General features: G+C 38.1%; 1 protein-coding gene across 1 annotated transcript in view; it reads left to right on the plus strand.

The window, feature by feature from the left end:
* Nucleotides 1–16,756, plus strand: part of LOC104625510 (proprotein convertase subtilisin/kexin type 5-like) — a gene marked incomplete at its 3' end in the record, with an annotated part of 57,812 nt that overhangs the window by 26,247 nt on the left and 14,809 nt on the right. The window contains exon 5 of the mRNA XM_010293154.1: nucleotides 4,061–4,233. Within this exon, the coding sequence (XP_010291456.1) occupies nucleotides 4,061–4,233 (173 nt within the window). The remainder of the gene's footprint in view (nucleotides 1–4,060; nucleotides 4,234–16,756) is intronic.

Genomic DNA, 16,756 nt, shown 5'->3' on the forward strand with positions numbered 1-16,756 from the left:
TTCAAAAATATGACCGGGCAGAGTTGAGGCCATATTTCCATAATTAATAGTACTCTATCTGTTCTCGTCTGGATCAGTACAAGTTTGATCCAAATCAAATGTGAGCACAGCTGCATTTCAAATTAGCCAAAGCACACAACGTCATCCTAATGTCAGCTTTCTGTTTTCCTGCTGGCTTCAGGAGGATAGACAATATGTCATCCAGCATAAGGTGGATGACAGAAAAACAATTTCCCTTCAGGTGGAGGTCCTGCTTGCACAAAGTTACCCTGTCAGCATGGTTTAGAAAATCTGAACTGGCCAAGTGAGTGAGTTTATGGCAGATGAACAGATTGTCTCCTTGTGGACATGGCATTTGGTCATGTACCAGCAGCTATGAAATCAGAGCATTGTCAAACCAGAGTCAGAGGAGTTAGTGCACTGACAGAGATAGAAGATGACTTTCAGGAGAAGTTGCATTTGTGAGTTGGATAGTCACACAACCTGTAACAGCTTGGGTATGTCCTTGAAAAGTTTGCCATTAGTAACAGTGACTTCTTAATAGGTTATTATTTATTAAGCATTAGGAATGTGCAGTAATAACGTTTTAGAAACCCTCCAGGCATATTAGCTGAATCACAACCTTTTCTAAATATAGCGTAAGAACTGATTCAGATAGACATAGTATGAACACAGTTAATATGAACAGTAAAGACTGGATACATGTGCCGTTTCATTATTTATTTATTTATTTTGCACAAAGAATATAACAGCCTTCAGGAAGTTTCACTGGTCTGAGCAAAATAAAAATTTTATCCACTCTGTTTGTCACCGTGATTCTGTAGAGCCATCATTAACACCGTTCTTAAAAGAAAGCTGAAAAGTAGTAACAGTGTGTAAACATCACTTGAGGTAATGCACCAGCTTTTAGAAGCATTGGCACTTGAAAATAAAACTTCAGGAGGCTGAGCAGATAATCTGCAGAAAGTCAGAGGCAAGAGGGAATTCCAGGGTATTGGGAAGGGAAGTTAAGCTTCCCTTTCCAGTATGTGTATATATTTAAGAGTTTCGCTGCTGCTGACCTCTATTTGGCATGCCTCTCTCCCTTTCTTCAGAAAAGCCATAAGCTACACCTGTGAATATGCAGTGGTTGTGTTCCCTCTGCACAGGCCAGATAGATGAATCGTATTATGCTGAACTAGTGTTCAGCTTGCTTGTTTCCCAGGGTTTTAAAGACCCTCCTTGGGCCTTCTTGGAGAAGAAATTGGAGTGGAGGTAAAGCAATTACATTCTTCTTACAGAGACGAGCACCTGCTGACAGTGACGCTGAATTTGCTTCACCGAGATAAGTACTCTTTATTTCAAACCAAAAAGCATCTGTAGTATACATAAGGTATAAAGCAAGGAGATGAAGCAAAGTGGAAAAGAAACTCTTTCTCTCAATATTCCATCAAATACTGGCAGCTGAACAAATCTGATTAATGATCTTTGTGATGGGAAGTCATTAATAAGATATCCACCAGTAATGCTCACCTTTTTTCTAAATGTGTTTGTACTCCTTGTTTCCTTTTCCACACATTTAAGAACCTCTCACCACAAATAGGTCAAAAATAAGATACTTAGAAAGTCTGAGATTTCTCTTACAATGGTGTAAGTGGGAATGTAACCTGCAGATAAAAAAATTTGAGTAAAATGGCAATCTGGACCTTCCGTTCTTTTACAGGTCGTGGGATGTTTCTTGTAAAAAATTATGCACTATGCCTGCAGTTTGTGCTTACCTAAGCTACAGACCCTTTCACTGAAAGATAAACCAGTGCACCAAAGGGGTAGATCTGTCTTTTTAATGTGACTCCCTGCAGTAATCACACATAGCAAATTACCACCTACAGAGCTTGTGAGACTTTTTATAGGAAGGGATGGTTAGCGTGTTGTTATTGTTGCGGACTGGTTGTAGAAGTTGCGAAGCATCTGCGGGGATTTGGGTGCTTAGTTACTTGGCTGGGCTCGAGTCCTGACAGGAAAACAGTTACACTGAGTTATGGTGCAACAGATGCACATTGTCTTCAGCTGACGAGCAATTAGTTCAGCTGTTTCTTTAAGTTTAAGTCAGATGATGATTAAAAACAAACATTTTAAAATAAACTTACTTTCAGCTCAGTTTTGCATGTTTCCTGTGATTCTTTGAAAATTTTTTCTGACTAAAATGACACGTTTTGGCAATTACTGCAAACATTGGAAAAAATTTACAGAGCTCTAAGGTCTTAGGTGGAACAGTCTGCAAATACAGTCTGTTAATTGCCTTCTGGACAGCTTTTGTTGTGCTATCACCACATGCCAAATGCATTTTGAAGGTTTTGTGATCGCCAGAATTAACTACTCCAGACATTTGGGGAAAAAGAAAGAAAGAAAGAGAGAAAGGAATTATTTTTGTTTCGAATAGCCAATGAGACGTCTGTTGTTCAAAGTCACCCTTGACGCATGTCTGTCAGTTGTTGGCCAGAGAGAGCAACACCTAACTCGCATCCTTGTCTGTGTTGCTGTAGATTTGACCACTTCACCATTAGCAAAAAACCCCAGTGTGAGTTATTTCAGGTGCCAATGGCAGAATTTGGAGTTACTGTTCACCGGGTGCATGTAGTATTATTCAAGCTTGCTACACAGTAACATAAAGGGAAGCTTTATTTTCCTTCTTTCAAAAGCAGTGTACCTTTTATTGTCTTTATTTAGTACTAAATATATTTTAATGTGCTTGAAAGAAATTGAGAACACAACTTCCACCCATCATTAATTTTCTGAGATTATGCTGAGGAAGGAAAATAAAACCTGAGAATCCCAGAGTTGGTTTAATGACTTTTTTTATAAAGTAAAGTTCATAGTGAGATCACTGTTTGTAAAAGTTTATTATCTCACAAAACATGGGCAGCTTTTGAGTGAACTTAGAAATATGATCAGTTTTCATTTTTAAGTCAATTAGGGTAAGGAAAAAAAAAGACCCTCTATCAACAAAGCACCCCCTATGCCTTTTGTTAATTGGATGTTAAGGTCTTGGTAAACACTCAAGTTACTACATTCTGAGCTTATAAGCAAAATGAAATGTGTCTGTAATTAAAAATATGTAAATTTGGCTTATAAATAGCAGTGGCCTTTTAAAGGGGAAAGAGCATAAAACTTGTTAGTTGTGGAAGAAATCATTACTCTGACTATCATATAGTTACATGCTGACTATTATTTCATATTTAACATCCCTTTGATCTGATGTCACGCTAGCTGTACGTAGGTCCGTTTTCTTGTTTAGATTAAAACTGGCATCAGCAGTTTTCTCAGAATTAGCTTCAAAAGAACAGCTTTAAGATTTTCTCAGTTTCCAGATTTAAGCCTACTTTATTCAGTCTAGTGATACTAAAACATTATGTCATTCACTTTAGAGGGGATGTTCACAGTATTGTAGTTTCAGGTTGAATAATGTTACATATAGGGTATTTGTTAGTAGCTTCTGTAATTGCCTTGCTGCTCTGTATGGTAATCAGTTTCTATACAGGAGCTTTCTCCACAGTTTCTTCTTTGCAGCCTCAGACAATGAAGGAATAATCCCATGTTTGTCAGCAGAGAGCCTTTTCTTACATCTGTCAATATACTTAGGAGTGTGAACGACTCAAATTAGGTGCTGCAGTTTCACTGCAGTATAAAAGGAGAAAGAAAATCATGTATTACCTTCAAGTGACACATGCAAACATTTAAAATCTTTTTTTAAGTTTTCTTTAGAGTAAAAGTTTGTTGTTGAAGTTTGAAGGCTGTATAGTGGATAAACAATTTGTAGATAACTCTTAAAACTTGCAGAAAGACCAGAATATTCCTTCCTTTTTTGTATTTTTTCATCTGAGATTTTTTCCATTAGAAAAACACATATCCAAACAGGATTTATTTCTTTTTTTAACAACAGTAGAAATCCTTATGATCATTCAGTACGTTGTCCTACACAACAGTTTTCTCTGGGAAAGAAAAAAAAAAAACAAAGAGCAAAAACAAAACCAGAAGCATTGTGGGTTGGTTGGTCCTGTTCATTGTATCTTTCATTCCGAAGGTGTACGGATGCTGGATGGAGATGTGACAGACATGGTAGAAGCAAAGTCTCTAAGCCTGAATCCCCAGCACATCCACATCTACAGTGCCAGCTGGGGGCCTGATGACGATGGTAAGACTGTGGACGGACCAGCTTCTCTAGCACGTCAGGCCTTTGAGAACGGCATCAGAATGGTAGGTTGGCATCAAAGTGCATCTCCTGGATCTGCTCTCATGTGCAAATGTAAGGGTACATGCACCCGGTACGTGCAAGTGCACAGCATGGGGAAGAGGAAAGGATTCTGAAGGAAAGAAAAAAAACTTCCTTTACGTAAAACTGAAAATGTATTTTCCTTCTATAGTGACTGAATGGTCAGTCATATCAGCTCGGTTCATTTTCAGCTGGAATATGTCATCCTCAGTGTCCTTTAAAACTGCTCTGAGGTAATGATGTAATTCTGCAAGAAAAAATAAGACTGAAAAATGCTACTTTGCACAGCAGTGCTAAGTCATCAAATCTGAATTGCAATGAAATTTTAAAGCAAAGGCCTTGACTGCTTTGCTTTCTTCCTTCCTTTCTTTCAGTGCTTTGTTTTCCTTGATTTCTTGAGGGAAGTTTGATGATTTTAATAGGGAGTTGGGGGCTGAGAAAAGTCTACACTGATGTTTCTTTTAGCGTTTATGTCTGGTCTCAGAGAACTTACACCCTATTTATAACTTACATATACATTTCTCTACAAGTCTGTGCTGTTATGTTTTCTCTGTGGTAGAGCCCAGAGATTTTCACACAAAATACAACACACAAAACCCCAAACGCCCCTATATGAAAAAATCTGAGACCTTTTCAATTTTCTTTAATGATTTACTGTCAAACAAATAAGACCAGAAAAGGAAATGAGTAGTTAGAGGAACTTTTGATGTCAGAGGCCAGTTTTTAGTTCTTCCTTTTACCCTCCTGCCTGTTAAATAGATCAGGGAATTCCTCATCTTCCAGCGCTTACACCTCTTTCCACTATATAGGACTGGTGGAAAGGATTTTAAGGCTTTGCACTTGGAGGTCTGCGCATTAGTTTGAATACAGCAGGAGAGTTGCTAGTTCAGTGGTAAGTGGCTCTAGGATCGGAAAAGAGGGGATTAATATAAAATATTTGTTTGAAGAGGCTGAAACTGTTGGACCAAAGTGGAACTGGAACATAGTTACCAGACCATGGTAACACTGTGCAGCACGATTGGAAAGTGCAGCTATTATTGAAGTCAATAAGTGTTTTAACCAGGTATGCCAAGACTGATTTTAGCGAACTATTGCTAACTCTCTGCCTGCAAGATTTGTGCCGCATGTAAGAGGCAGTGTCTGCCACTGGGAGACTATATTAATTTAAGGTATACCATAAAAAGCGGTCATAACCACAAACAGGGACAATGCGTGCAGAGTGGTAATAGACGAAAGTTGCAAGAGCAACTGGTCAAGCTGATGGTCTGTATGCACACTGCAGGGTTTCAGGTGATTTACAGTATGCTTGGCTGTAATTTGTAAATAAACACATCATGAAAGTGATAGCCTGTATCACCATAAGCACTGTCTAGCAGCACAAGCCCAGGAGTTGTGAATTCACATCTAATCACAGCTGCAATCCCTGGCTTCCTTTGGTTTCCTCGATAAAGTTGCATACTTTTCTTACTCTCACCCCCATTCTCCCAGCCCCAAATGTTGATGATAATACGTGCTCAGCTACCTAGCAGGCAAGTTATGAAGAGCAATTACTGACATACTAAACTTAACGACAGGGACCGTCTGCTTCTTATGCTACATGCTGTTAAAGACTTGTCTCTCAAATTGAGTTCCGTGAATGCTTTACTAACCGTGCAGCCCTGGACCGCTGCCTTCCTTTCACTTGGTCATATGATGGCCAGTCGGTGTGGAGCTGCAGGTTTACGTTTTTGCCTGTTGTGCGTTACCTAACATGTGAAGCCTGGCATAACAAGATACTCATGCATGTACTTAACTTTACTCTGCGAGAAGTTCGGGGGGCTTAGCAATTAAACGGATTTAGGGGCACTGATAGATTCTGCCCCAGAGAACTCTGCTTTATTTAGTAATCATTATTAAAATAGTTATCGAAGTGCTCTTAGAACAATACAACAAGTATGTAGAAGGCCAGGTGCGTCTCTGTTACTCCTTCCCATGCATCATCACTTCTCCTTTCAGATGGAGTATCAGCGCTCCCCATCACCCAGCTACAGTTTACTACTGTTTGGTAGTGACCACAGAGAAGAAAAAAAAAATGAAGTGATGCAGGACACCCTAAGGGAACTGCAGGATGCAGGGGAACTTGAATAAAATAAGTTTTGTGTTTAAACATATATATTTGTTAGTTTAAACGTCATATTTCATGTAGGTAAGACAACTGTGAAAAGTTCAGTGCAAATTTCTGTACCAGAAAAACTCAGCCATTTCCTCACTGAAATCTCAAACTGGGGATAAATCCAGTATAAATCAAGAATGTGGAATAACTTGCCAAGAGCATGGATCTTGCCCACAAGCATTATTGTTCCATTGTTGTTATTATTATAGTTGTAATATGAGAGGATACCCTACAGAATTGAGATGAATTTCATTTTTCCAGAACATTGTTCTATAGTTTCAGTAAGTACCAGTACATAGTGGAAATATAGTATTTAATTTTAAAATTCTGAGGTGGTCTTTTTTCTGATAACAATGCCGAAAAAGAGTTTGATGTATTTTGGGGGGAAATAGTAGAAGTCACATTTGATGCAAGTCAAATTACTGTTTTTACGATTTAGCTTCTATTTCATTTTATTAACTTTTTCTTCTGCCCAAAGTTGCCCGTATGGAGTTGAATAGATGTAAATATTTCCATTCGTATTTGGAAATTTTGTCTAGCTTTAACTATGAAAGCTTTTTAATTTCTACTAAAGAAATAAAAATTCTCATTAAAAACTTACATGAAAACATACTGTTAAGAAATACAATATGTTTAAGGTTAATCTCTAATTTTCGTTCTTTAGAATGTAATAGACTGAAAGATTTTAAATTTATGTCTCAATTACCACCTTCTTTAGTAGGCTTAGTTTCCAGACCAAAAATTACATTAAGATTAACCTTTCTTGTTCTTTTTAATAAATCATGCCTTTCTATGTTCAGATAAAGGTACTTCTTACATATTTCCTTACACTGTCATAAGATGTGTCATTTTAAAGGATGAGGCAAATGGGAGAAGAAAAGACAAATTATCTCTATGCCTGAGTATTCCTAAAATCAGATCATTCTCCAAGGTAATGACTAGGTAGTCAGCCAAACATAGATTTCCCCAAGCAGTCACAGTAATTGTGCAAATAATAATAGGCAGACAGAAATGCTTATCATGTTGTGTACAGATCTTGACCTTCCTTTTTTAGAAGTATTGAACCAAACAACCACAGTATTACATCCACTATAGCATCTGTGATGTAAATTAAAGTAACATTGGTACAGGAAAATTTGGCAAGACCTTCTTTCAGATCTACTCAAAGGTTCAAGATCTGTATTCTTCATTTATTGTGTACATGCACACACAACTGGATATTAATTTTTTAAAATGGGACAGCAAAGGGAAAGGTCAAGATTTTTTAAAAGTATCTGAAAAAGAAATTATGCTTGGCTTGTTTAATTAGGAAAATCAAAGGTGGTGCTGAATAATAACTTTGATTAGAGTATAATTAAACTGAATTAATACTTTCTTTTTTATACTCATGAAGTAAAAATGAAGTGGATGCAAGAGCCACAGTTTCTTATTCAGTTTGTTGAGAGACTGGGATCCGTATTAAAAAAATGCTTGGTTTATCTTTAGTGCATATTATTCCAATTAACAGCTCATGTGGGGTGTTTTAGAACTATTATTATTTTTAAATCTGCTGAGCTAATACGATTATTCCTTCCAAATCCTGCAGAAAATAACAAAGATAAATGACTGTACATTTTTTCCATAGAGTCCCACAGAGACAGCACATGCCATGAATTGAAATAGACAAATCTATTTAAAGAAAGGATACTGAGTAATAACTGAGTTTATGAAATGACAACCTAACCCACAAGTTAAATATGCTTTAAAAATTCTGCCCAGGATCAAGGTAAAGGAAGAGGAAAACAATTTTTAAACCTGTCTCAAGTACCATGATTTTCTGTCATCTTTAGAGTATTTTGTTTAATTCTATTAAATCTGCATACTTGAGTTCAAAGAGAAACCTTGCAGACTTTGCTATCAAACAATTTCTATGCAAATATAAAAGCTCCCTTTATATCATGCTCCCAGTTGACAAGGTCCTTTTCTTGGAAATAGTGTAGTCATAAGGGTAGAAAATTCTAGAGACTTGTGTTTTAAATCCCAATGTATTAGAAATTGTAGACCTAATAATCTCAAAAATAATTCCATTATAATCATGCAAAACTTTCCTGAAAAAAAGTCAAACGAAGGGCAGTATATCCAAAAGTAACATGTTGAAGAAAAGATGCAATGTCACATTTCACCCTGTGTTCAAGAACAAACAGATTTGGCATTGCAAAACATGATTGTGGCCAAATCATGTAATAAGACTGTGCTGAGGCTGGGACAAAAGGGAGAACAGAAAAGCCTTTCCTTGATTCAGAAAGATAAAACCAAAGTACCATTAGATTTTAAGATGACTGTATCTTACAGTCTATAAGCACCATGCTATAAACGCTTGAGAGACGCTTGCTCGCTGATTCATGGCTCAGTGATACCACGTTCAGACGAGTTCATTTCTATTCATACAAATAAGCATGTTATTCTGGGATCAGTCTCAACATCATTTGGAGAGTAATGCATTTCAGATATTCTGACTTGTTCTTTCACTGCTGTTTGGCAAAGACCTAACAGTCAAGTTTCTGGATATATGACCCCAGTTGATATTTTACGTTGCAGGATTTCAAAGAGCTGGTTATCTCACCTCTCCAAATGTCTCGCCAACTGCATACTTTATGTTGTTTGTTCTGCAGTACCCATAAGGTAATCCAAATCAGCAACAGGGCCAGTCATTCTTAATACAACCTAAGAGGCAGGGAAATCTACGTGGAAAATTTTGGCTTTCTGCCTGTGTCGGCACAGGGGCCTTCATCTTATTGCCATGACACCATTCTTTTTAGCAAGCTGGACACAATCCAAAATGTTTGATGGACATTAATGATCAGATGTTGTGCGGCTGAACCTCTTGTGAGAACCCGGCTTGGTGCCTTCCCTCCCATCATCACTGCCCCTTCTCATCTCTCTCACTTCACCAACTTTGGCTGCAGAGTGTGTGTTCAAAGCGTTTGCTGGGAGCAGAAGGCTCTTTTACAATCATCAAACAAGCCTCTTAGCCACATGCAAGAGAGAAAGGCAAGTGAAGAAAAGGGAAGGGAAGGAAAGGGAAGAGAAGAAAAGGGAAAGGAGAAAAGAAAGAAAAGCATATTATTGTTGTTGTTGTTGTTATTATTATTATTATTATTACTATTACTACTACTACTGCTATTGCTGCTGATGCTGCTGCCGCTACTACTACTTTATGCTTCTACTCGAAAAGTGGAAGAGATTGCTCATAATTTTCAAGTGTCGAGGCAAAGGTTTGCTGCCTGTGTTGTACCACAGATGTTTCTCTTAAATTTATTTGTCCTGTCATCACTTCTCTGCATCGTTCTGAATAGGATGTGTTGCCTACACAAAGAGGAGCTACTCTGTTCTGCATTGCCAGGGAATTGCACTATAAAAATCAAAGACAGAAGTTACTGCAAGAAGGCTTCCAGTCAAATGTGTCAGAATAACTTCCAAAATGGCTGTCATTTTATACACTGAAATATTGTGATGCACAGGTTAAGACCAGATTTTTTAAATTGTGTATTGTATTTGTTCACCTTGTACAGCTGCTGTTTGAGACTGAATAACACGTATCTGTGTGTATGCATATCTCAGATCAAACACGTAGGTTTTACATGCACAAGACCTTCTGCACATTTCTAATTAGTTGGCCAAAAACTACTTGTTGAAGATCAATCAGAAGAATTAGTGCTGTGCTTAGGGAAGGTGTCAGAATACATGACTTCCAGTGTGCCAATGTCACCTAATGTTAAGTCCTGGCATTTTTCTATTATATGATTTTCATATATAGTGTGTATCCCTATTGTGTCTGTGATGTAATATCTGATGTTATAGTTACTTCAACATACCAAGTTAAACTTCAGGTGGCTCTGTACAGGTGGGTGCTTACTATATACCAGAGCTGGAGAAGTCATAAGGTGTTTTAACATTGTAATTCTTCCTTCTGACAGCATAGGAAACAGCACCATTGGCTTGAAATAATATAGTAGTTCTAACATCAGAAAAGGTGATTGTCATCTTGTCCTGGTCCTCTTCATAGCAAAATTTCATGCAATTATTACTTCATCAATATCCCACTTTTCTTCATCCATCTATTATTTTCTGTTTTCTCTACAACTTTTGGGAAGAGCCAGTCTTGATTGAAACCTGGTATGTCCCTGACTGTGCAAGTCACTAACAACCTTCACTATTAAAATACATAACTTGTTACTCATCTAAATTTCTTAAGTTTCCTTTCCACTGTAAAATGCCTCTTCTTGCTATGTTTATAGTGCATCTTATGGTGTTAGAAATCTCCGCATGTAAGTAATTACAGATTTTGGCCAAGTGATCTCTTGGGTAAATTAGATTGGAACATAGGGACATAAGACAGGAAATGACAGCGTAGGTCATCCAGTACAGTTCTCTACTATCACAGGCATCATGTCCTATAAATACATTTAGCAACTTCTATTCTAGAATGAATTAGAAACTTTCTCCCCTCTATTTCTGTTGGGAGACCATTTCACAGCCGTCAGTAATCTGTTGGTTAGAGACTTAGTCTTCTAAGTTACAGCCAGGTTTACTCATGTGCAGTTTTTTGACCATTTGTTCCAGGGCCAAAATTGTGCTTCAGCTTAAATACCTTTTCTCCTTCTATTTTTTCTTCTGACGTATTTATAGAACACAGTCTGCTCTTAGACTTCATTTTCATGTGATAAACAAGCCACATTCATTAATAACTTAAAAACTAGGCTGGCCATCTCCTTGCTTATCAAAGTGGTGCTTCTCTCCACATCTTCCAGCCTGAATTCTTTTCTTGAATGCAGGTGATCGTAATGACTAGATTTACTAACATGTTCTTTTTTTTTTTTTGTCAAAATCACCTAATAACTTTGTTTTGCTGGCTCATCCTTAAAATACTTTACCCATAACTTGATTAAGGCCTGTGTTTCTCCAGCACAGCCCACATCATCTCCAGTGCAACCATTTCCATCTCCACCTCACTGTTAGATTAACCTTTGTTTTCTTTCATTTCATTACTGATTTCTTGGAGGGCTTATCACATGTTTTGCAGAAACCAAACAGACTGGTTCTAATACATTTCTCTGCATAAAGTAAGTTATCAGGGAAAAACTTTTTACCTGGAATTCTAAAGTGCATGTTGCATTTTAACCTGTTTCCATTAATGCTGGTGCCTCTTACTGTCCTTCAAAATCTGTTCTACAGCCTTAACAGTAATGTTGTATATATTCACTTTCCTCCTGTTAAGTCAGAATTTCCAAACCACTGTTCATTCCTGTAATTCTTTCTGAAACACTTTCTGTTTCCCAGTATTACTGATTCAATTGTGGATATCAGAATGGGGCATGAAAGTTGTAGCCTTCTCTGTGCACGCATAGTACTGTTTCCCTGTTCCCAGCACATGTTCATATCCACCCTGCTTACCGATCCAAGTAGGAGACTAAATTTTAGGGCAGCTCATTGCCAGTTGGTTATCTGCCATGACCCTAAACTCCCTTTCAGAATCACTGCTTTCCAAGAGTTTGCCCACCCTCCTGTATGTCTTACCAACGAGTTTCATTTCTAGGTCTTATTACCTTGCATTTGGCTGATAGACATGTTTCTGGATGCCTTAATGGCTTTGCAAATGTGATTTATACTTGATATGATTTAGTTTTCTCCAGACTGAGATTGCCCAGCAGAAATCAGGTTAGGTGACAACCTTAACACATCATTAACCTAATAATAATTCTTTGCTCTACAATTTGCACATAGTTAGCAACTTTCAGCATTCAGCCAGAGAAGAATTAGAGATATTGCCTTCCAGTAAATGAAATCGAGTTTAGGCTCAGTGATACCTGGATGAACTTTGATACTATGCACTTTATTTTCTTTTGGAAATACACAAACAAAGCTAACCTTAAAATTTCTCTCCTTTGCTTTCTGTGAAAAGTGAGCTTTTTCACAGACAGTCAACATGTAGTACCAAAAAAAATAAAAAAAGTGGAGAGAAATAAATAATATACCAGAAATGTTCTTACATTACATTCAGTGGAATATACAAATCCTAAAAGGCAGTAAAATTTGGAATGAGAGTTACAGGAAAATATACCTCAAAATGTCCAGTTTCCTCACAATGTCACAAAGTGTACTGGAGACCAAAACTGTTTAGTTACCTCATCCCATCTCACACATATATGGAAACTGTTGTAACAAGCCAGAATAGCGTTACTGCTTTTGGACTTCTTGTCAAAAGTGGCCTCTGGTTTTGGGTGCCCAGGTGATATATTTGTACATAGTAAAACCACATGATTATTCTTGTGGAGTAAATCTTAATTTGGGAAGCCAATGCTGAAAAACAGCTTTAGCAAATGGGTCTCTTTCCATACACTTAAGTATATACATTTCAGAGATGGCATTTTTATAACAGGAATCTGGTTACTTGGTAAGAGCAGATCACATATCCACTTTATTCATATACTTGAACAGCAAAATCTATGTGTTTCTGCATGTCACATGGGAAAAAATAGATTTCTGAAAGGCTAGTTGCGGGAAGTCTGCTGTCAAGCATTTTCTGCGCATAGCATTCAACATAAGTTTAAGGCACAAAACCATGAGGGCAATGATTTTGCGGACAGCCTTAAGTGTGTTGTTTCCTCTTAAATGAATGCTATGAGAGACAAACTGCACAAAGTAATTACTGCAGTCCTCAGTCTGCAGAGGTAGAAGTGGAGCAGCCTTATTTTCCCTCTTACCTACTGAAAAGAGCTAAATTTGCAGGAACTCTGAGGTTCTGTGTTGAACCTCAGAAGTTTGACGGACATCTCAAAAAGTGAAGTTTTCCATCAGGAAGAGTCTGAGGTAAGAAGTGGAGCGACAGCTCTGTGGATCTGGTGGCCATGGGCTCCCCGCTAGGGCGTTTAATCAGAGGCTGGTACAAAGGCAAGACGAACTGCCTGATCCTGCCCCGTAGAACGGGCATTTGTGTGCCATGTCCCTCCCGAATCCAGTCCTAAGGCAGGTATCTGTCTTCTGCACTGTCTGTTTACTTTGGCTGTGGGTGCAGAGGCAATTTCACCTACCATTAACTAGAGACTCTTTGTGCAAGAGGAATTTTGGAAAACCCAGCTCTTCTTTTATCACAGGTGTCTGCAACATACAGCTTGCTTTTAACAATATCAGCAACAACAATAGTAATGGTGCTATGGAGAGATAGCCTGAACCAGAACTGCGATTCATGCAGCACTGTGGCTGGCTCTATTTTGTTTAGGAAAATGAGAAATTCATTCCAGCATTCCACAGGTTCAGATTTCAGGTTTCAGCCAACACTTCTTGTGGTTGCACTTTAAGCACTAATTATAGCTCTGTGGGGAATATCTTGGAGCTGTTTAAGCTGTTGTTCTAGTGAAGAGTAAAATAAAAAATACACCACATGCAAGGATGCATGTTAAAATGTTTCACTGATATATCCCAGTAATTATTCTGTTAATGCATGGGTGCTTGCGGTTATTCAATATGTTACTTTTCTATGCACACATTACAATACTTTCACACTTCAGCATTTTAAAGGTGTATCATATCCTATGAGGTAATAAAATACATTTTTCCTTCTTTTTATCATGTTTAATTATTTTTTCTTTATTTTTCGTAATTAAGAAGCTGGTTCAGAAGTAGCCAAAAAGTCTAACTTTATTAGCAACAATTTGCCTTTTCAATAGTATAAGGTAATCATTGCTCTTTGTAAGTAGCGACAGATTTTTACATTGTATATGTATTGTGCGTTTGCCTGTTCCAGCAAAAAAATAGTTTTTTGATTTCCTAGATTTCCTGAGAATAAAAACATGACTGTTAATATAAACACACAGGACGTAGTTTTTAGACATTCCATTAAATATGTGTCTTTATTTATGTACACCTGTTAGGCTTATTATTAATTTCTTCATAGATATCATACGTGCACATTTTCAATGAATTGATGCACAAATGTGAATTTTTCTGAGAGCACGGATACCTCAACTGAACTAATAGCCCCAGAAATTTCTCCATTTGTTCATGAATTTTTGTTTTTAATACCCAAGGAGACTCTTTTAGTAAAAAATAATCTGTTTAGCTATCTTCTGATACCGCTTCAAAATTCCTGGCTGCACTCAAAATCATACCTGCATAGTAGTTTTTGCAGGTCTCCAGAGTGCTGACTGCTGTTCTACACATTCAGTTATGAACATTTCCTCTTTATGAATTAGTTTTTAAGGAAGAGGTCATACCGTGGGCTACTTTTTCCAGCTTCCACATCAGGATCAATTTCACTTCTGGCAGTAGTTTTTTGTTCTTAGAAGCATTAAGTAATTTTAGAACAGTATTGGGGAGAATAGAGGAAATTAAATGTTTAGGCTGTAGGTGTGGATAGAGTGTCCCTCCTTCTCTCTATGTTTTGTATTTTCATTATTTGTTTTCTGCTCATGGGTGTGAGATTTTGATCATATTGGTGCCAAATTACCTCTCTCTGACTGTAACTCCTGTACGTCTACTCCAGATCCGTGGTTCTGTCCGCTGCAATTCCTGCTCCTTCACATTTTCTTCCCTGTCCTTTGGTAAATTTGATCACTTCTATAGTGACAGCGGCTCACCCCATAGGCGGGGAGTGTTATTGGGGCATTCGATCCCTTGGCAGGAAAACAGCGGGATTCACAGGCTGGATTAGGGCCGCTTGACTTGTAAAGCAATGAATGAATGTACAGTCTAAACTTTGTGAAAGTGTGAATAAATCTTGCTCTACTGGCTCAAACTACACCTTGTAGATGGAAACTGTTTTTATTAGATGGAAGTGTGCTGGAAGCGACTTGAAAGTACGTGGGGCGGCTGGTTGTCCTTAGATGAGTGTGTGAAGACCTCTACCTTATAATGGTTCCTGCCATTACCACTAAGACATTGACTCGTGAAGATGTGGTTTGTATGTATACACATACACATACATGAGCGCACGCACTTGGAGCAGGGGATGTTCTTTTAATAGTGTCAGGAAATTCTGCAGATGTCATTACGAACATGTTCATACTGGCTCTGGTTCCTGGCAGACTAACCCTTCCGTGCCGTTGAACTGGAAAAAAAAGAACTTTCGTATCGCTTACCCTCCTTGCAACTTGCTGACCAAGGAAAAGGAGGCACCAGCAGAAGAAAAGTGGGAATGCCTCAAGAGTCTTGTGCCACACTTTTACAGGGGCAGTTTCTGCCTTGGGGCCTTTTTGTCAATGCCCTGAGTCCATTTCATTCAAGGTCAGCTGTGTGTTGAGCCCACTGGCTTTGCCCAGGAAAGGTGCTAGCAGACTGGACTGTGACTAGGTCAACAGCAACCCTCAGTTGTCAATGAGAGGCTCTTTCTTTTCCATAACGGAACACTTGATTATTTTTCTTTTGATTATCTGACATTTTATGCAACTTAAGGAAGTAGACAAAACAAAAGGAGAACGTTTCATAATGATCTGACGTGTGCGCTGACAGGCACGAGTGCAGTTATGGACACCTTGCAGAGTTTTTGTAAGAGTGAGTCAGTAGCTGTCACTGCAAGTGAAGAGCAGAAGCACGCTGTGCCTAGAGGGAGAGGTAAAATGCGTTTATAACAGCACGGGACAAGCACTGAGTGTACTTTGCTGCACACCCATTCCACCCTGGTCTATGCCTCTGCTATAGTTCACTAACTCTTTTAGTTTTGCTCAAGTTGTACCCATATGGTTTGTAAATGCACCTTTGCTTTTGAGTAATAAATGACACATGGCTGCTTTGGCAGCTCAAGGCTTGACTTTTCATCTTGACACCCTTGGGCATCTGGCAGATGACAGATGATAGATTTAGACAAACAGTAAAAGCTACACAGTGCCTTGCGTGTGTGTTTATCTTAACTTTGTAACACGGTCCAAATGTTATTTAACTTTACGTATTTAAAGCAGACCAATTGGGAATGGCATTCACATACAGTAGGACAGCTGATGCTGTTGCTCTAATTACTTGTTTGGTATAGTTACTAGCAAGTTTATAATTTCCTGAGCATGACTGGGTCTATTGAATTAAAGCAGGGTGTTTGGAAACAGGGAGAAAGAGGAAACCAAATGGAAGTTTAACAATAGGCAGTAAATGTGAACCAGAACTTATTTACTTGGCACATTATTTTAGTCAGGTTGAATTTAGTTTGGGGGTTCGCTTATTTTTTTTTAAGGCTGCCATTTGCTTTGCCAAGTACCTTCTAGGAACAAGATTTTTAGCATTTTTCTAGACTGAAGGTAATGCTGTTGTTTTCTCCGAAATGTACAGTATTGCAGTGTGTTAGAGGAATGGGAATTATTTCTTCGTATGTATTAGAAAATGCTCTTTCC

The sequence above is a fragment of the Phaethon lepturus genome, unplaced genomic scaffold (genome assembly GCF_000687285.1).
Source record: "Phaethon lepturus isolate BGI_N335 unplaced genomic scaffold, ASM68728v1 scaffold21878, whole genome shotgun sequence".
NCBI classification, from domain to species: Eukaryota; Metazoa; Chordata; class Aves; order Phaethontiformes; family Phaethontidae; genus Phaethon; species Phaethon lepturus.